The sequence below is a fragment of the Ceratotherium simum genome, chromosome 19 (genome assembly GCF_057802395.1).
Source record: "Ceratotherium simum simum isolate JZ-2026a chromosome 19, ASM5780239v1, whole genome shotgun sequence".
In the NCBI taxonomy this organism is placed as follows: Eukaryota; Metazoa; Chordata; class Mammalia; order Perissodactyla; family Rhinocerotidae; genus Ceratotherium; species Ceratotherium simum.
The window spans coordinates 1,987,019-2,008,150 of record NC_141918.1 but is presented as its reverse complement, the minus strand read 5'-3'; the positions used below and the strand labels follow the sequence as shown (position 1 = coordinate 2,008,150).

Here is a 21,132-nt window from a genome sequence, read left to right as displayed (position 1 = left end):
CCGTTTACATGGTGTGTCATTTCCCCATTCTTCATCTGGGTAACTTTTGTTTATTCTTTCCTGGAACAAATATTGATTGAACACCTGCTGTGTGTCAGGCACTGTGTTTGGGGCTGGTGTTCAGTCCTGGACTCTGCTCTTAGGGAGCTTTTGCTCTGTGGAGAGGTGGGAAGACAGACAACATCTAAGTAAACTGATAAGTGAGCCAGATGATTTTGGGTAGTGAAAGAAATAAATAGAGTGGTATGATGGAGAGTGGCTGAGCAAACTATTTTCAATAATCTGGTCAGAGAATGCCTTTCTGGGGAGGGGACATGTGAACTGACACCTGCTGGATGAGAAAGAAGAGCCAAGAGGACTATTGTGTATGGTTGTGCAGGTGGCAGCTCACGGGAGCACCTGCCCCATGAAAGAATGGGGGCTGAAGTCCAGTTCTCGTTCACCGTATCAAGCACCCCAGCACGAGACTGGCTCCCTAGAGAGGAGGAGGACCCTTATCTTGTTATCCCAAAGGACCATATGGTCTGCACCCCTGATAGCAGGGAACAGTATTGGGAACAACAATTGCAAAAGCCTTGAGTAAATACTTCCTCCAGTCAGATCCTCACCCCTGGGTGTCCCCAAGCAGCTTATATTTAAAGCAGAAATGGCACTTTTTACATAGCATTGCAATTTACTTTTTTATTCTGAGTATCTAATACGCTATCTGACAATGGCAGGGCATTCAACCCATCTTTGTTGAATTACTGAGTGAATTAATGAATCGTGGTTATATTCCTGTATAAGTCACGGAGCTTCATACTAGAGCGTGTGATGAGAGAGCTTCCCAAACAGTGATTCAAAAATATGCGCCTACTGATAGGCAGCAAATGATCAAAAAACCCCAGTCATTTCTATGGTTTTTATGAGCAAATGACAAACGATCCTCTAGATTTTAATTTCTGCTGTGACTAAGGGCTATTTACTAGCAATATACTAAGTGATTTATTTTAAAATATAACATTTGTAAATTTAAATTGGTATGTTAGGAGATTTTCTTAAAGACTAAGTCAGTATTTTACAGGGAGGTCTGGCTGTCACCAAATGTCGGCAAACACTGAGCATGTGGTCACCTGGTAGTAGGAAACCCCGTAATCTTCATGAAGAATAATTTGTTGTCAGCCAGGAGCTCGTCCTGGTTTTCAGCTGCTGTCATCTATGCCTTTTAAAGATAAATGACTACTGGTTAAACTTCATCATCAGCTTAGTTGGCTGTGGGTTGTGGGGCTAACCCACAGAGGGTCAGTTTATAATTTTCAACAACTAGACTTCAAGGCATGCCATCAGTGTACCCATTCTAGAGCAGAATCATACTTAATCCTCTCAAAATCTGATGGAGAGTAAAACTTCATTTGTGATAATCTGCCTGGTGTATATGTGTGTGCTATTTGAATTACTTGGATTATACTATCAAAGTAAATGTAGTAAGATTAATTTTTAATTTATAGGATATGATTTTATAATATAAAATCATGTGTATAACTTTAGGATCTTCTCTTGTGAAGTAAAAGCAGTTCAGAAAAGATGGTTTACTAATTTTATTTTCTTCTCTTTCAGTTTTTTATCACTAGGTTCTTTTTGCTGTGAGGATAGGTGTGATAGGCCTCTGTCCCGCTCCACGGATCAGGGTCAGAAAGTTCGAGAGCAAACGCTCCACAATACTGCTGGGCTTCACAATAGGAGAGAGAAAAAGTGCACAAGGGCTTAGTAAACTCATCCCCAGCACTAAGAAACACAAGACAAAAAGAAAGCTCAAAAGTTTGCGTCCTGATATGAAGGACCCAGCATTTCTTTGTGTATAAAATGATTATCCAGCGCTCAGGGCTCAGGGCTGGGACTAAGGACGGGCACAGGGGTCTCTCACCTTGGGCAAACAACTTAAAGGCATGCCAAAAAACTCGTTGATCAAGATACACAAAATTTTAATGCATTTTGAAATATCAAAATTAATGCAAAAACATCCATGATGAACAAAAATATCAAAATTTCAAATGCAGACAGGATCTGACTCTGTAGCCACATGACTCAGCCTCACCTTCCTCACCCTAATCCCAGCCCTGCACAGCATATGGGGGGACACTAGATTAATTCTGGATAATTATTATAATAGTCACCATCCCGAGAAACTGAGCTGATTTATTAAAAAGCAACACTTCTTCCTGAGTCATTTGGTAAAACCATGTCCTATTATGTTACCGTGCTGCTTAGCTCTGTACCATGCAGTAGTTGGGAAAAAATGCATTGTGATTAGACTTCTAACTGCATGCAAGCTTGACTCTTTTGAGGTTCATTCATCTTTAATTACCATCAAGCCCTTGCCAGTTTTAACCTGCCTTTTCTCTTGAAAGACAGAGCTGCATACACACAGGGAGAGTTGAAGAATCAAAATGGTGAAAGGGAAGGGAAATTAGCATGGTCTGGCTGAGAAACAAACCTAGGTGACCTTAAAAGGTGACACTGATGCTTCAAAATGAGATCTGATGGATTAAGATGGTGACAAGTAATAACATCTAAAGGAAGCAAAGAGAGAATTGCTCTCTGGAGCTGATGCTGATAAATTTGGAGAAATGATTGAGGAAATGGGAGTGTCAAGAAAATTAGAGAAAAGAATGTGTGAAATCTTACATAGTTACTTTCCAAGGAAGAGAAGTGAGAATGGACATCGGCAGGTGTGGCCGGAGTCGTTAGGAGCACAAATTGGCAACTGTTCCAGGAAGGGTGTTTATCTCAGGGACGAATAACTAGGATAAGGTTAAAAAAATCTCTCGCCTCCCCTTTTCCCCCACAATAAATTTATACTCTAAAAGGAAAGATAAATTAACAAACATCTGTGGAACAGAACAGAGTGAGGATGCTTTTTCTAGCAAAAGTTTGACTAAGCATCAGCTGGATCCCAATGAGGAAGAAAAAGTAAAAGTTTCAAACACGCTTAATTTTACAAACATGGAAAGGAATGAAAGAATCACCCACACTCACAGACAAATATGAGAGTCATATGGCACTGTAAGGAAAGTAAAAATACGTCCAGACATCAAAGGAGCTGAGATTTCTCGGCGGGGGGTGGGGCAGTGGGGGGGGTGGGGCGGTGGGGGGCTCCATAAAGATTACAAAAGGGGGTTAAAAAACCTTTATTATGGAAAATTTTAGACATTTACAGAAATAAAGAGAATAGTAGAATGAATACCCATACAGCCATCACTTAGCTTTAACAATTAATCCACTCATGACTAGTCTAGTTTCATCCATCCCCACTCCCCTGGATTATTTTGATGTAAATTCCAGACATATCATTTCATTCATAAATATTTCAATATGTATTTGTAAAAGATAAGGATTTCAAAAAAATTACCAAAATCCTTTATCACACCTAAAATTTAATAATAATTCCTTAACAACATAATTTTTCCAATTGTCTCATTTTAAAGAATGAGGGGCCAGCCCAGTGGTGTAGTGGTTAAATTCACACTGGGGTTCGTTGGTTCGGATCCTGGGCACAGACCTATACACTGCTCATCAAGCCATGCTGTGGTGGCATCCCACATACAAAATAGAGGAAGATTAACACAGATGTTAGCTCAAAGACAGTCTTCCTCAAGCAAAAAGAGGAGGATTGGCAACAGATGTTAGCTCAGGGCCAATCTTCCTCACTAAAAAAAAAAAAAGTTTGAATAAGAATCCAAATAGATCACAATTGGTTGATATGTCTTCTTTAATCTATAATTTCCCCTCCCCCAATTTTGTTTTTCTTCTTGCAATTTATTTATTGAAGAAACTAGGGTTTTTATCCTGCATGGTCCCCTACATTTTGGATGTTTTTGATTATAGCATTACAATGTCATTTAGTATGTTTCTTGCCCCTGTCTTTCCTGTAAACTAGTAATTAGTTATAGGAGTTTGATCTGATTCAGGTTTAATTTTCTTGGTAAGAATATTTCTTGGTTGGAGGTGTGTACATATGTACACAGTATCTGGCTGTCTCTCTTTTGGGAGACATTGATAAGCATTGCCTATACCCCTTATTCCATTGGGGATTGGAAAATGGTGGTATTCTATAATTACTTCTTTATTCATTAATAGTGGCATTCTATCATTTATTTATTAACTGGACTATTTCTATAAAGAAAAACAAGAGCTTTAAAGTTAAGTAGGAACATGCTACTATCTCATATATATATAAAATACATAAATAAAAAATACATATATTTTTAAAAGGTTAAAATGTTGATCCTGCCATACCTTCTCCTTTTTCAATCAAGAAATTTCTTTGATTGGTTTCTCCTTCCTTTTATAATCAAGATCTCAAATCATTAGTGTCAGACACTTGTCTCCATTTTTTTTCCTCTTGGTTTTTCTTCAGCTAAGCTGTAATCTCTATTTTGTTCCCTAACTCCAGTAAAACTGCTCAGATGAAGTACTGATGATATCCACATTGATACATCCAATGAAAAAGTTTTAAACTTGAATTTATATAAAAACAGTGGACATTTTCCTGTTCTCTCATTTGATCTCCCCGAGTATCTGGCATTGCACATGTGGCCTGTTCCTTATGCTTCTCTGTTCTCTTGGCGTCTGCAAATCCACTGTCGCAGAGCTTCCCTCCTGTCTCTCTGGCTATCCCTGCTCAGGCTCTCTCGTCAAGCTCCTTTGTGCTTTCCCATCTCAGTGTCTTTCTCCTGCACTTCTGGCTGTTTCTTTCGTATGTCTGCACACCTCCTGCTGAGCTCCTCCTCTCTCACAGCTTTAGATGCACCGTCACTGGAGACTCCACATCTGTATTTCCTGAACGCCAGGCCTACCAATAAGCATTTCACTTGGAATGTGTCTTTTTGGAACATCGCGCTCTTCCTCTCCAAGTCTGTTTCTCCTTTTATGTTACCCTATATGTGATAGCACTGATGTCAAACTAATAACCCTATGCAGAAGCCGGAGAGTCGGCCCAAGCTTCTCCCTCCCCATCCGTGCTCAGTGTGTCAGCAAGCCCTATGACTTCTGTCTCCCAAAATCATCGTGTGCGCCCCTTCTCTCCTTGTTCAGTGACGCGATCTTAGTTCAGACTCCACTGTGTTGCTCACCTCCTCTTTTTGTAGCCTCCTAACTGGTCTCTGGCTTCCCGGCCACATTCCTGCATCCTCCACACAGCTGTGAAACTTCATCATATTCTGAATCCAAAGTTTAGATTCATCCTCTTATCCCATGGGGTGGTTTGTCTGGCTTTCCTGTTTTAGGCTTTGAAGGCCACCTACAGTGTCTGCTGCACATTTTTCTTTGTTATGTTTTACAACCCTTTAAAAACGTAAGAGCCATTTTTAGCTTGAGGGCTGTATAAGTACTGGTCTTGATCTAGATTTGGCCCACAGACAATAGTGTGCTACTCACTGGTCTAGAAGGCCATTTCCTTGCCTTCTCCACTTACCTAGCTCCTACTTAGCCTTTGAGACTCAAGTTAGGAGTCACCTCCTCCTGGAAGCCTTCCTGATTCCCTTCCCCTGGTGTGACTTAGCTGCCCTTCTTCGTAATGCCACAGAGTTATATGCTCCCTGGGATGTGTTTATCTCTATAATTGTTGGTTTAATTGTCCCCTTCTTTGGAGACTAAATGCCCAGGGCGAGAACTGTGTCCATTTCTTTTTCTTTATATGCCTAGCAGAGTGCCCAGCACATGGCAAATGTTCAGTAAATGCCTGTTAAGTGAGTAAACAGGAAGAGGCACGCTGCTTGGTGCTACTGACAGTCCTGACTGGTGTTGACTGCGTGTATTCACGGGCTGGCCACTGTCTGAGCACCTCACCGTGTCATTTCATTTAGGCTTCACAACAGCCTCATGAGAAAATGCTTTCATTTCCTCCATTTTGAGGAGGCTGAGGCACAAAGAAGGAGGAATTTGGCCCAGTGCACTTGAATTTCAGCAAGACTGAGAAGGCCTTTTGTGATAGCCTTCATCAAAGATGTAAAGAGCTCACCAGGGGTTATGTTCTGGGTGCTAGGGCCCCAGCAGTGAATAAAATATGCAAAAATCCCCCTTTCAAGGTGCTTACATTTTAGAGAAGAGAGACAGTCAATTAAAAAAAAAGAATGAGTAAAATGTATAGTGTATTGGATGGTAGTAAGTGCTGTGGAGAAAAAGAAAGCAGGAAAAGGAAATGGAAGTTCTGCCATGAAATGCACAGGATCAAAGAGGGTGGGCAAAGAAGGCCTCCCTGAGAAGGTGATGTCTGTGCAAAGGTCTGTGGGAAACGAGGGAGTGATTCTAGAATATATGAAGGGTGAGAGAGAGAGTTGTAAGAGATGAAGTCAGAGAGGTAAGGAGAAGGGGTGATACTGTAGGGCCTTGTAGGCCAGTGTGATGATTTAGCTTCACTCAGATTCATGGGAAGCTCTTGGAGGGCTTGGAGCAGAAGGGTGACATGATCTGAATGACCCTTTTCTTACGACCACTCTGGCTTCTGGGCAGAGAGCAGACTGAGGGTGAGCAGGAGTGCAAGCTGTGAGTCCAATTAGGCGGCTTCGCAATAATCCAGATAAGAGAGGACGGTGGCTTGGGTGGGGTGGTAGCCATGAAGGAGGTGAGAACTAACTGGATTTGGGATATATTTTGAAGGTAGAGCTGAAAAGGTTTGCTGAAGAATAGAATGTGGGGATGAGAGAGAAAGAGAGCACTCAAGGATGAGTCTAAATTGGGGCTCAAGAATCTGGTAGAATTTGGCTATGGTTGACTGACACAAGGAAGATGTGATTGGAACAGGTTCGTAGGGGAGGATTGGGAGCTCAGAAGAGAAAGCGAATAACAGCGCAGTGGGCTCTCAGGTAACTGAGTGACAACGTCCATGCTACTGAATGGATTGATGTCAGCAGGAGGGAGATCTTGAGGGAAGAGCTCTGTGCATTGACCTGTTTTTTAATTAATGATTGGGGTCATTTTGCCATTGACAACGCTAGACATAACTGATATACTGGGTGACAAAACAGAGTCTAAGAAGGATCTTGACAATTCCAGAAGGATAGGCTGAATCAAGCAAGATGAAGTTAACCTAAACAAACACAAAGTCTTGCAAATTTGAGCTGTTCAAGAAATATCTATTTGAGGAATGGCATTGTTGTTAAAAGCACATTGTGGTGAAACACATCTGGTCCAAAACCCCGACCTGCCCCTTCTTAGTCCCGTTCCCGTTCCCTTGATTAGTGCCTTGCCCAAGTGTTGTTACGAAAATGAAATGAAATAATGAAGTCCTTAATACAGTACCTCGGATGTAATAGGTAGTTGGTAAGTAAGATGTTTTATTATCAGAGACTTTTTCTATCCTTCATTTTTTTAAAAATTAGGTATTAGCAAAAATTGGAGTTTGGGGTGGGCTTTTCCGAGCCTCTTGAAACAACATTAGGACTAGAGGTTTTCTAGTACTGAAACATTATCTCCCCGGAACAAGTTTTCTTGCCAGCCTCCCCAACTCCACCTGAAAATCTTAGCCCTCTTCTCTTTATTTTCTGACGTCTGCTTTCACCTCTTTCTGCCTTGTTTTATGTTTCCTATCACACTTTAAGTCACTTTCTTATAATATTTGTTTACAACTTTTTTTTTTTTTTTTTTTAAAGATTTTATTTATTCAGTTATTTCCCCCCAAAGCCCCAGTAGACAGTTGTATGTCATAGGTTCACATCCTTCTAGTTGCTGTACGTGGGACCCGGCCTCGTGTTGGAGGGAGAAGTGGTGCCTCGGGGCGCTCCCGGGATCCGAACCCGGGTCGCCAGCATCAGAGCGCGCGCACTTAACCGCCAAGCCACAGAGCCGGCCCTGTTTACAACTTTTCTCCCTTTGTCTGACATCTTGGAACACTTTCCAGGGCTTTTTATATTATTTTTCTCACCATATTTTTTTGAGATATAATTTACATATGATAAAATTCACCAATTTTAATTATACAATTTGATGTGTCTTGACAAATGTATATACCATAAACAATAAGGACTTTTGAGCCTGCACTTTAAAGTCTTCTAGTTGAAAATAATTGAATTTCTGAACATGTTTATAAATGACAAATTTGTAAGTTAAAAAAGATAGTTTAATTCAGTGTGAAAAGAGAAGTGAATACATTTAAGAATAGTTATTAAGAAAGGCAAGAGTATTCTGAAAAATCTATTAGATCATTTACTTGTTTTCCTTTTGTCGTCTAAATGAGATAAAATGCTTACAGAAAATTAAGAACTTGCCAAGAATAAATTTGATTTCACGATACTTAGGGCTCTGCCTGTAACTGCTGATGAGAATCAGGGTACTAATTCATCTTCTTAGTTTCGTCTTCTGGTTTGTTTCCTTTTTGTGCTAATATGTTTAGAATCAGGGTGTGGTTGAAGAAGGGCAAGATGGGCAGAGAGGAGAGTGGAGAGGAGGTAATAAGAACAGTTGGCACAAGCAACACCAAACCCTCTTATTCTGTTCCTTAAATAGCTAATTACATGGAAATGGTGCCTGGTAATGTAGAGCAAATTAGTTGTTTACAGCACAAAATGAAATTGTAACTATTAGGAAATTGAAAAAGAGACAATATGCTATAGTCATTATGTTTTGTGAATAGTTACATGATAATGCTTCTGAATGCTTTTTTAATGTAAAAATGAGGATTTCTAGATATGGAGGAATTAAAAAAACCACCTGAAAGTAGAATGCTGAATTGACTGGGAGGAAGATAAATAGAAGTAAGTGCCCTCTTCCTTCTGGCCCTCCTGGGCTGCTCCATGCATCTCTCTCGACAGGCCTTCACGCTTCTCATGCTTTTTCCTCTTATTTTTGGGCATTTCTCAAAGTTTTTTTTTTTCCCTCTGTACGTAGTTTCTCCTTTGGAGATCACATTTACTTCCATGTCTATGGAAATATCATCTCCCTTATTGAAATAAAAATCCAAGAATTACCCAGTGTTTAGTGCTTGTAAGAGTTTCTATGTAGGGAGAGATGGCTGACAGAATAGCTCTGGGATCTCCTAGACTTTCCTCCTCCTGGGACTTCTCTCACTTTAATTACCACTCTTCCTCCCGCTGGGCCCCAGATGTGTGGTGCTCCAACATTAGCGTTCTGGTCCAACTGTGGATAAAATCCTTTCTCTTGTTTCTCTGTAGCAGAGTTTATAACTTTTTTTAAAAAAAAGAATTAAAACAAGCAAACAAAAAGAACACTATTGCCTATGAGAGAGACACAAAAGCTTTATTTCAGCCTGGTCTACAAAATATTGTTTAGGGTTCTAATATTCCCATAAGCCTTTATAGGTTATCTAGAGGTTGTTCATCCTCCAGGACTAAAAATAGACACATAGGAAGGGATACCTTCCCAGTCCCTGTAGAGAGGGCTCCCTCTCTCATTTGAGCCTTCCCACTTAAGAAATGCACCTCTTCTCTGGGAGACTGGCGACTAGAATGACAACATTCCTTAAGAGAGGCCATTGCTCACTAGATCAGAGACACTCGTTGTCTAATAGTCACTATTTTTTTTTGTGTGTGAGGAAGATTAGCCGTGAGCTAACATCTGTCGCCAATCCTCCTCTTTTTTTTGCTGAAGAAGACTGGCCCTGGGCTAACATCCGTGCCCATCTTCCTCTACTTTATATGGGATGCCGCCACAGCATGGCTTGACAAGCGGTGCATCGGTGTGCACCCAGGATCCGAACCTGCAAACCCCAGGCCGCCGAAGTAGAGCGTGCACTTAACCGTTGTGCCACTGGGCCAGCCCTGTCTGATAGCCACTATTAATGTCAAATTCCTGGGCTAGTAACAACCACAGTATACCTTCAACAAAAGTTTATACTCAGCTCAGCACTGTGAGGGACTTTAGTTCACACATCTCCATAGTGACTTGAGCTATATCTAGCTTAAGCTTATTTATTTGTTCTTTCCTTTGTTTATCCATTCATTCAATATTTCTTGAGCACTTGCTGTGTGTCAGGCATTGTGCTGGGGGTGAACAAGACAGACATGGCACCTACCCTTATGGAACTTGCATTAATGGAAGTAGGCAGACATTAAACAATTATAAGTTGATAGGTGTTATAAAGGAAGACTGCAGGGCATTACAGGACTCTATAAGAAGATCCAACTTAATCAGCTTGATCAGGGAATGCTTCCTGAAGGAAGTGACATCTAAGTGAGACTTGAAGGTATATTCATGTATGTGTGTCAGATTGAGGGACTAACAGGGAGGAAATATACTAAGCAGAGGGCACAGCATATTCAAGGAAGGTTAGGAGCTTAGATAACAGGGGAGAGATCAACTTGAGATGAACCTGCCCGGGTGGTCAGGGATCAGATCATGCTGGGCCATGTTATGGATTTCACTCTCTATTCTAAGAGCAATAGGAAGCCATGGAAAGTCAGGGAGTGACATGATTACATTTGAATTTGGGTGAGAGTAAGTAGTAATAATAATAATGATAATATAAAGAGAGCTAAAACGACACTTACTCTGGGCCAGGCAGTATTGTAAGTGCTTCTCACATATTATCTGATATGCACCTCACACAAACCCTATGAGTCAGGTACTATTTTGATGCCCAATTTATAAGTGAGGAAACTGAGGTATACAGATAGATTCTATAACTTGTCCAAGATCATACAGCTAACCAGTGGCAGAGCTGAGATTGTGAGGAGACCAGGGAGGAGGCTGTTGCAGAATTATCAGCAAAAGATGGGCTTGGATGCTCAGGGCTTGGACTGGAGTAAAGAAAATGGGGAGGCATTAGGGTAATGGGTTAAGATACATATGAACTGCAAAATTTATAGGACTTTTCTCCAAAGCACTACATTTATAATTATTGGTATACTTTTTAATTAATTAATTTATTTTATTATGGAAGGAACACTTAACGTGAGATCTACCCTCCTAAAAATTTTTAAGTGTGTAGTACAGTATTGTTAACTATTACCTGGTATACTTTTCAACTTGACTATCTTGCTGTTGCCTCAATTTTCTACCAATACCCTTTCTCATCTGTTTTTCCCATTCCTGTTAAAGGTATTATTATTTGCAATTATTCAGACCCAAAGCAGTCAAGTAATTTTTTTTTCTCTCTCCCTTCCTCCCAGTGAGTGAGCAGTCACAAAGCCCCGGCCAGTTACCTTTCGCAAAGTCTTCACAATTTGTCCCATCTTTCGTATCCCCCGTGCCCTGCCTGCCGACATTTGAATGCAGGTCTGTTTGCACAGAAGACTATGGGCAGGCTGTCCCGACCGAGCACCGCACATTCACCTCTGTCCCAGATCTAACCCTCAGCTGCACCAACTGGGAAACTGGATTTTGGGAGCATGCAGAGAATGGGCCGGGTGTTGCTGTTAGGTCCACTTTAACTAGAAGATGAGAATGGTTTAAGATGTGATAGAAGAGGGAAAGAGAGAGAGTTTAATGGGGCTAGAAAGAGAGAGATCACAGCTAGGAGGACCTGAAAAGTGTGGTTTCCTGGAAGCTGAGTCCCTGCCGCAGTCATGCCATAGCTCCCACGGTCTCCTCCTGACCAGACAGCGGACCGCTTCTCCTGGACGAAACATCAGTGCCCCAGGTTTTACTGTCAAAGACAGGAAAATGACATAAAAATGCTTAGGATTAAACACAAAAAGCCTTGGACTGGGGCCAGCCCCGTGGCGTAGTGGTTAAGTTCGCATGCTCCGCTTTGGCAGCTCGGGGTTCGTGGGTTCGGATCCTGGGTGCAGACCTACACACCGTTCATCAAGCCACGCTGTGGCGGCATCCCATATACAAAATAGAGGAAGATGGGCACAGATGTTAGCTCGGGGCCAATCTTCCTCAGCAAAAAGAGAAGGATTGGCATGGATGTTAGCTCAGGAACAATCTTCCTCAAGCAAAAAAAAAAAAAAAAAAGCATTGGACAGACTTTTCAGATGGAGGGAAGAGCATACTCTCTACTTGTTATATTTGTTTTTATGTTTCATTATATCCATGTCTTGAGTCTATGTGTCAGTCACTTTACTTCTACTATCTCAGTCTTCAGAACACTCCTCTGAGGGAAGTGTTAATTAACATCCCTCCCTCCTTCCTTTACAGCTGAGAAAACTGAGGGTCAGAGAGATTCACTATCTGGCCGGAGGTTACACAGCAGGAAAACAGCAGAGCCAGAATTCACTTGAGCTGTGTCTGCCTCCAGAGCCTCCGTGGTGGCCACTCCAACCTGCACCTCCAGTAGCAGAGAGGCCCAGGACGCCTAAACAAATATCTTTACAAGTTTAATGCTTTAAGCTTAGAGTTGAAAGCAGTGATGTTTTCAATGAATTCATCTCTAACAGTCTAGTTAAGGTCAAGGAATTTGAAAATATACCCCAAAGTCTCTCCTCCTCTCTAGTTCTGTGACGTTATTTCAGTTGTTTTGACTCCAAGTAAAAAGAGAAGACGATCAATATAAATGCCCTTTTACGCAGGGAAGAACCACGTTTAGTGAAGCTATTAATGGTATTGCTGTGAGTCTGTAGGATTTGAAAAGAATCTTTTTTTCCCATTTTAGGAATAAAGTCATAATGGGTTTTGGAAGTTATGCATTTAGTTAATAGATGCTTAGACACAGGGTATGTTGTATAAAAATAAATTCTATTAAAAAATCTTAATGACATCATCAGAGCCATTTCTATAGTAACTGACACTGGATTTGATTATAAATATCTCCTGTGTGTATGTCCAACCATTCCTTGCACAATGCAGTGTGAAACTGTTAACTTCTGTTTACTTGGCTAACAGCTAATCTAGTCATAAATATAAAATAAATCATTCAGAATAAATAAGGTGCAAAATATATTGAAAGAAAAAACGTACTTAAAACAAATACATGTTAGTGGTTGTTTATAACTTGCCTCACTTTTAAACATACATTACTAAAATGCATTCTTACACTACATATGCTGAATATGATTATTATTTTAACTTTGTTTTTATGGGTAATTGAAAATAACTATTAAAAATTGGGGCAAGTTAACTGACCAACACAAGGATGGTAAATAGTTATGCCAGCATATTTATATTCCTACTTTTTTAAAGCTCTACATAAACCCCATTGAGAAAAAGCATTTCCTCCATGGAAGCACAATCACTCCTGTGGCTGCCACATTTTGTGTTGGTAGTAATTCATATTTCCTCCCTACCTAGTTCTCTATTTAAAAAATGGTTTAAATCAGAAAACTGAGACAAAATCCTGTGCCACTTCTGGTGTTAACTAAAATCAGTTTATGTCGATCAGCTTTCTATCAGAAAGCTTGCCTTGCCTTGTCCCCTTCAGGTGATAGTTGCATACAAAATAAGAAAACCCGAAGATCCTTCTTTTCTGAGCCTTCCCTTTCATTTACAGTAACCTTCTCTTCTGAAGTCCCATGACGCAGAGGCAAGGAGCTAGGTTCCGGAGCCCGACCACCGGGGTTCGAAGCTTGGCACTGCCGCTTCCTGAGGGGGTGACCTGTGGCAGGTGCAGGGTCTTATGTTCCTCATGAGGATGATGGTAGCAGCACATGTCTCATAGGATTGCCATGAGGATAAAATAAACACTAGTGTCTAGAACACAGAGAATACTATATAAATAGTCATCATTATTGCACAACCTAAGTTTTATTCAATGGTTATGTTACTGAAGTACTGTATATATGCAGAAAGGTACTCGTATCATAAGTTTTCAGCTTACTGAAATTTCCTAAGCTGAACAATCCTGTGTAAGCAGCACCTAAATCATGAAACAGAAACTAGTACCTCAAAAGCCCTCTTCTTGCCGCCTCTAGTCACCACCCCTCTCTAAGAGTAACCAGTATCCCGACTTCTGATTAGTTTTGTTAATGGCTATTTGTTAAACCTTGATATTGCAGCAACTGACAAGGGATTTATTATGACAGCATTTCATTTTTTATTTAATATCTAAGACAAACCTATTTGCTGATTAATCTTTTAATATTTATAAAATGAATATAATACACATAAATATAATATATATTATAATATATAATACACATAAAAATAATATATAATACACATAATATAATATATAATATATGAAGTATAATATATAATACAATAAAACATAATATTTTAATATATTTTGTTTTCTAGGTTGAAAAAGCTCCTTGAACAAGAAAAAGCTTACCAAGCCCGTAAAGAAACAGAAAATGCTAAGCGGCTTAATAAACTAAGAGATGAGCTTGTGAAACTCAAGTCCTTTGCACTCATGCTGGTGGATGAAAGGCAAATGCATATTGAGCAACTTGGCCTGCAAAGCCAGAAAGTACAGGATCTTACGCAGAAACTGAGGGAAGAAGAAGAAAAGCTCAAGGCCATTACTTTCAAGTCAAAAGAAGACAGGCAGAAACTGCTCAAGTTAGAAGTGGATTTTGAACACAAGGCTTCAAGGTTTTCCCAAGAGCATGAAGAGATGAATGCGAAGTTGGCTAATCAAGAGTCTCACAACAGGCAACTCAGACTCAAGCTGGTTGGCTTAACTCAAAGAATCGAGGAGCTGGAAGAGACCAACAAAAATCTTCAAAAGGCAGAGGAAGAACTTCAGGAATTAAGAGATAAAATTGCCAAAGGGGAATGTGGCGACTCCAGCCTCATGGCGGAAGTGGAAAATCTCCGGAAGCGCGTGCTTGAAATGGAGGGTAAAGATGAGGAGATCACTAAAACTGAGTCCCAGTGCAGGGAACTGAGGAAGAAGCTGCACGAGGAAGAGCACCATAGTCGGGAGCTCAAACTGGAGGTGGAGAAGTTACAGAAGAGAATGTCTGAACTGGAGAAATTGGAAGAAGCATTTAGCAAGAGTAAATCTGAATGTACCCAGCTACACTTAAATCTGGAGAAAGAGAAGAACTTAACCAAAGACCTGTTAAACGAATTGGAGGTGGTCAAGAGTCGAGTTAAAGAACTGGAATGTTCTGAAAGTAGATTGGAAAAGGCTGAATTAAGCCTAAAAGATGATCTTACAAAGTTGAAGTCATTTACTGTGATGCTGGTTGATGAAAGGAAAAATATGATGGAAAAAATAAAGCAAGAAGAGAGAAAAGTGGATGGACTCAATAAAAATTTTAAGGTGGAACAAGGAAAGGTTATGGATGTAACTGAAAAACTAATTGAAGAAAGTAAGAAGCTTTTAAAACTGAAATCTGAAATGGAGGAAAAGGTATACAATTTGACAAAAGAGAGAGACGAGTTAATAGGCAAGCTGAAAAGTGAAGAAGAAAAATCCTCTGAATTAAGCTGCAGTGTTGACTTATTAAAGAAGAGACTTGATGGGATAGAGGAAGTCGAAAGAGAAATAACAAGAGGAAGGTCTCGAAAAGGACCTGAGCTCACCGGCCCAGAAGATAACAAGATTAAAGAACTAACACTTGAAATTGAGAGACTGAAGAAACGTCTCCAACAATTGGAGGTGGTCGAAGGGGATTTGATGAAGACGGAGGATGAGTATGATCAGCTGGAGCAGAAATTTAGAACCGAGCAGGATAAGGCTAACTTCCTCTCTCAACAGCTGGAGGAGATAAAGCACCAAATTGCCAAGAATAAAGCAATAGAGAAAGGCGAGGCTGTGAGTCAGGAAGCGGAGCTGAGACACAGATTTCGATTGGAAGAAGCTAAAAGTCGAGACTTAAAAGCCGAAGTGCAAGCTCTTAAAGAGAAGATTCATGAATTAATGAACAAAGAAGATCAACTTTCTCAGCTCCAAGTGGATTATTCTGTCCTTCAACAAAGATTTATGGAAGAAGAAAACAAGAACAAGAACATGGGGCAGGAGGTCCTCAATCTGACCAAAGAACTGGAGCTTTCGAAGCGGTACAGCCGAGCTCTTCGACCCAGCGTGAATGGGAGAAGAATGGTGGACATTCCCGTGACGTCGACCGGAGTACAGACGGATGCCGTCAGCGGTGAGGCAGCGGAGGAAGAAACGCCCGCGGTGTTTATCCGGAAATCCTTTCAAGAAGAGAATCATATCATGAGTAATCTTCGACAGGTGGGATTGAAGAAACCTATGGAAAGATCCTCCGTTCTAGACAGGTATCCTCCAGCAGCAAATGAGCTCACTATGAGAAAGTCTTGGATTCCATGGATGAGAAAAAGGGAAAACGGGCCCCCAGTATCTCAGGAGAAAGGGCCTCGAACAAACTCCAGTCCAGGGCACCCAGGAGAGCTGGTCCTTTCGCCAAAGCAGGGCCAGCCCCTGCATATTCGAGTGACCCCAGACCACGAGAACAGTACTGCGACTTTGGAGATAACGAGCCCAACATCTGAAGAATTTTTTTCTAGCACCACCGTCATTCCTACCTTAGGGAATCAGAAACCAAGGATAACCATTATTCCATCACCAAATGTTATGTCTCAAAAACCAAAAAGTGGAGACACTACTCTTGGCACAGAACGAGCCATGTCCCCAGTCACAATTACAACATTTTCCAGAGAGAAGACCCCAGACAGTGGAAGAGGTGCGTTTGCGGACAGGCCCACATCCCCCATTCAGATAATGACAGTGTCTACGTCAGCAGCTCCAGCTGAGATCGCAGTCTCGCCCGAATCCCAGGAAATGCCCATGGGAAGGACTGTCCTCAAAGTCACCCCAGAAAAACAGACTGTTGCAACTCCAGTGCGGAAATACAACTCCAATGCCAATATCATAACCACAGAAGACAACAAAATTCACATTCACTTAGGTTCTCAGTTTAAACGATCCCCTGGGACTTCAGCTGAAGGAGCAAGTCCGGTTATTACCGTCCGACCTGTGAACGTGACAGCTGAAAAGGAGGTTTCCACTGGCACCGTCCTTCGCTCCCCCAGGAACCATCTCTCGCCCCGACCTGGCGCGAGCAAGGTGACGAGCACTATCACCATAACACCGGTCACCACCTCCTCGACCCGAGGATCCCAGGCAGTGGTGAGTGGAGCAGGCCCCACAGTGCCGGCGGGGGGTGGGAGAGGGCGTGGTGAGAAGAGCTCCGTGCCCAAAAGAAACAAAAGCACGTGCCTCTGGCTCCCCTAGCCCGCTGGCGGATGTTTCCTAGGGGACTGTCTCCTCTGGGGAATGAAAATAAAAAGCGGCCTAATATTTTAATAAGTTGAGCTAATTTTGAGAGAAAATTTCCTTTATTCATGTAAATTATGGAGACCCCCAAAATACTTGCAAAGATGGCCTCTTTGTAATGTCAGCATATAGTAATAATGTTTAAAATTTGAGTTTTATGTTTAAAATGCTTTTAAAAATGGAAACTGAGGGCAATGGTCAATATGCGGGAAGAATTAGAACTGTTCCCGGGTTATATTTCTGTAACCTAGAATATTCGACACGTGGTTATGTATGGCCATAGTCCTATTGTATTCCAAAAATAAGACTGAAAGATTTTAATATCAAAAGCTTTTTTAAAAGTAAAAAACAAGTGAGTTTCTATGTCTAAACACTGTATTTCATTAATACAATCCTGCAGAGAGCAGGTGCTTGATAAATATTTATTTAATAACCAGCTGGAAGGCTAAATGAATGATTATCAAAAAGCGTATCTAAAGTATAAAAACCAGAGCTTAAAAATAAATTCTATTTTTCAAAATACCTTCAGTGATTGTCTTCATTTACTTGGAACAAATTGGTAAATGAAATTATAGAAGAGCATGTACTATTTAGATGTTAATTTAAACTAATAGATTAGAAATTATATGATTCCTAGACTCTGAACAAATTCTACAGCATATGTTGGAAACTCTTAAGAAAGACAGGAAGCTTATTATTTAAGTATACAAACTGTGGCTTATTTTCCCATATCTTCAGTGTAATTTACTTTAATTCCCTGTGCACCAACATAGACTCAAGAGAGACTTCAAAGTGTGAATTACTAATTGCTTTGCCAGTAAAGCTTTTTGTTCCTGGCTCTGTAGGAGCTGAACAGCATTCAGAATTGCTCACCCTTCTTAAATGGTTCAGTATGGCTTTGTAGACAACACAGAGCACATTCTGGTTGTGCTGGGTTGCTTCTCTCTGATGATTTTTATAAAAAGACACTGGAGGTGTAAGTGGTAACTCAGAGCAGATTTTCTGCTGGAACATCTTATTCCCATTTTAAGGGTCCGATCAAGACAACATCCTTGATCTTCTATAGCAACATTTTTGACTACTGATTAAACTCCATACACAAATAGGATTTCAAAACAACTGTCTAAGATTTCTAAGGCCTGAATGATGGCCCCCTTACTTCAGATATATCAGATCCCATAAAATCAAGGACAACCAAAAGTTTGGGACACCCCTCTTAGAAATCGAATAGTGAGGCTAGTTCGTTTGTGCATTTATTCATTCAACATTTATTGAGTGTTAGCTACCCTGTCGGCACTGGGTTAGGTGCCAACTGCGAGGAGGACCTTTAGAAGTTCTCTGCTTAGTAGGAAAGGCAGGATTGGAACCTACCTGTGGTTCTATGGTAGAGGTATGTACAAAGGAACCACCAGAGAAGGCTTCACAGAAGAGGAGGTTTTCACAGATAAGGAAAGGTTTTCAAGAAGGGAAAGGGAAGGAGTATGTGGAGAGAATAGTGTGTGCAAAGGTCTGGCAATGTGAAGGAGCCTGGCTTGGGGGGAATGGTGAGCAGTCCCACTGTGCTGCAGCAGCTGGGCATGGAGACAAAATGGAGAGGCAAACTGGGGCCAGACATTGAAGAGAGGTGTGTCTTATTATGAAACTGACATTTCATCTCATAGGTAGACAAAGGGAGCCACTGAAAGGATAATGATGATTTAAAAAGTACATTATTGGGCCCGGCCCTGTGGCCCAGTGGTTCAAGTTCGGCAGGCTCTGCTTTGGTGGCCAGGGTTTGCGGTTTCGGATCCTGGGCGTGGACCTACTCCATTCACCAGCCACACCGCGGCGGTGTCCCACGTATAAAGTAGAGGAAGATTGGCACAGATGTTAGCTCAGGGCAAATCTTCCTCAGCCAAAAAAAAAAATTATATTATGTTTTAGAAAGATATGTCTATAAAACAGTTCAAAAGATAAATTAGAGGGGACAGAGGCTGAGGACAGGGATACTGTTGCAATTCTCCAGGCTAGGCTTGAACTATGGTAGAGAAAATGAGGCAGAGTTATATTGAAGATAGAATTGAAGATTCCGTGACAAAGTGAGTATAGACGGTGGCTCTGAGGTTTCTTGCCTGGCTGTATGGGTGCATAGGATGAGAAAAAGGGGGACTGCTGTTTGGGGGAGAAGATAAGTAGTGTTTGGGGCGCGTTATATCTGAGATGCCCGAGGGACACTGGAATGTCTAGCAAGTCGTGGGAAATACAGGTCTGTATTTCAACAGAGCATTGAAGGCCCTAGGCCCTGAGGCTCATCAACACATGGGGTGATAACTGGGGCAATTCTCAGGGTGAATGTGAAAAATTAAAAGAGGGCTGAGGCTGGAACATGGTGACACCCACCTTTAGAGGGCAGGCCAGCTAGAACGAGAGCCGGCAAGAGACTGAAGAGAAGTGCTCAGAGACAGGAGGTGAATGGGCGGGTCTCGGGTCAGATACCACCGCAGGAGAGCCTTCGTTGGCGGGGGGGGGGTCAGCAGCAACAACAGAAAATGAGGCGAATGTGGCGTCGTTGGGAGGTGAGAGGACAGGGCCTCATCTCAAGACAGCGGGAGTCTGGAGGGCGGGAGTGCGGGCCGCGCCTGCTCCGTGAACTGGGAGTCCAGGCCGTGCTCAGCCAGGGCGCGGCGCGGGCGGGCGGAGTGCGGGCGGGCGCCGCGCCGCCCCGTGTGGCAGGGCCTGCTGCTGCGCGCCGTGCCGGGTGTCCGGGAACTCACCGCTCTCCCCGTCTCTCTGTTTTCTCTCCTGCAGTCGGCACAGGACGGGTCATCCCAGCGGCCTGCACCCACCCGCATTCCTATGTCAAAAGGTATGAAAGCAGGAAAGCCAGTAGTGGCAGCCCCAGGAGCAGGAACTCTGACCAAATTCGAGCCTCGAGCTGAGACTCAGTCTATGAAAATAGAGCTGAAGAAATCGGCCGGCAGCGCCACCTCTCCCGGCGGGGGGCAGGGCTGAGGGCAGTGGCTCAGGGGGTATGTTGTGCGGACGCCGCTGCTGCCTGGACACGAGCCTGCGTCTGTTCGTGCCGACTCTTCACATGTACTAACTTAAGTTTTATAAAATAATCAACTAATAGCCATGTGTCTTTCCTATTTTGTGAATCTGTTTTGATGCCGGGGAACAGAACTAACTTGCAAAACTACTGTCTGCCATGTGCGTTGTTGAGGATGCTGGGCCTGAGGCAGGGCCTGACTTGTAGTCCCTCTTTTGCTTCTAGAAAGTGGACCCATCAGTCAACCCATATGAGCCTCAGTTTCTTTGTCAGTAAGATATGGGGGCTGGATCGCATCCTCTCCAAAGCCACCCTGTATTTCCTAATTGTAAATCAAATTTAATAGGCCTTGTTCCATAATAATTGATTTTTCAAAAATTCTATTATGAAATAGGAAATAGTTCAACGATTTTCATTTGCCTTTATCAAATCCTGAATTTGCTTCATGTGCTGGAAAAAAACATCTCGCTATCACAGGGCCTGGACCCCTCAAGTATTGCAAATACAAAAGCCCCTGAGACGATTTCAGGAAATAATTTGAATGTGAAATAAAATGGAAATGAAATATGGAAGCCTAACAACAGAGTTTGACTTATTTGTGTGTGTCTGTGTGTACTGTAGAGGTTTTGGCCATCTCCAAAACATTCCCAGATTTCATAGACAATGATTTTAGAACCATTAATGTCAGACTCATGCCCATTCAAGTGTGCAGTTGATTTAAACTGTGCAGCAGTTTGAACAGAGCTGCCAAATGGCCCATCATAGCTCCACAAAGGTTGTAATGGATAGAAAATAGCAGAAAGTAAATTCTGATGCATTAATGCCAAGAAAAAAAAGTGACATCATGCATAGCTTAATTGAATTCCAATATTTTCCTCAGTTAAATGTGGACTTTACTTGCAAATATAGAACCAGTTCATGATTGTGTGTGTGTGCAGTGTGGAAAAGTGGATTATTATTCCTGTCAGTTTTACTTGTGTTTTTATCACTTTCATTAATTTTAAGCATGTTTTAATAAGCATGAAATAGTGTGTGACAACTG

At 41.7% G+C, this 21,132-nt stretch overlaps 1 protein-coding gene and 1 long non-coding RNA gene across 2 annotated transcripts in view; one reads left to right on the top strand and one right to left on the bottom strand.

Annotated features, from left to right (window-relative positions):
- Positions 1–20,767, top strand: part of FILIP1 (filamin A interacting protein 1) — a 95,844-nt gene extending 75,077 nt beyond the window's left edge. The window contains exons 4-5 of the mRNA XM_004422046.3: positions 14,110–16,915; positions 19,850–20,767. Coding sequence (XP_004422103.1) covers positions 14,110–16,915; positions 19,850–20,053 — 3,010 coding nt within the window. The 3' untranslated portion in view covers positions 20,054–20,767. The remainder of the gene's footprint in view (positions 1–14,109; positions 16,916–19,849) is intronic.
- LOC147914486 (uncharacterized) overlaps positions 1–21,132 on the bottom strand; it is a 107,791-nt gene that overhangs the window by 52,280 nt on the left and 34,379 nt on the right. The window contains exon 2 of the long non-coding RNA XR_015555212.1: positions 11,456–11,578. This is a non-coding gene — a long non-coding RNA (uncharacterized LOC147914486). The remainder of the gene's footprint in view (positions 1–11,455; positions 11,579–21,132) is intronic.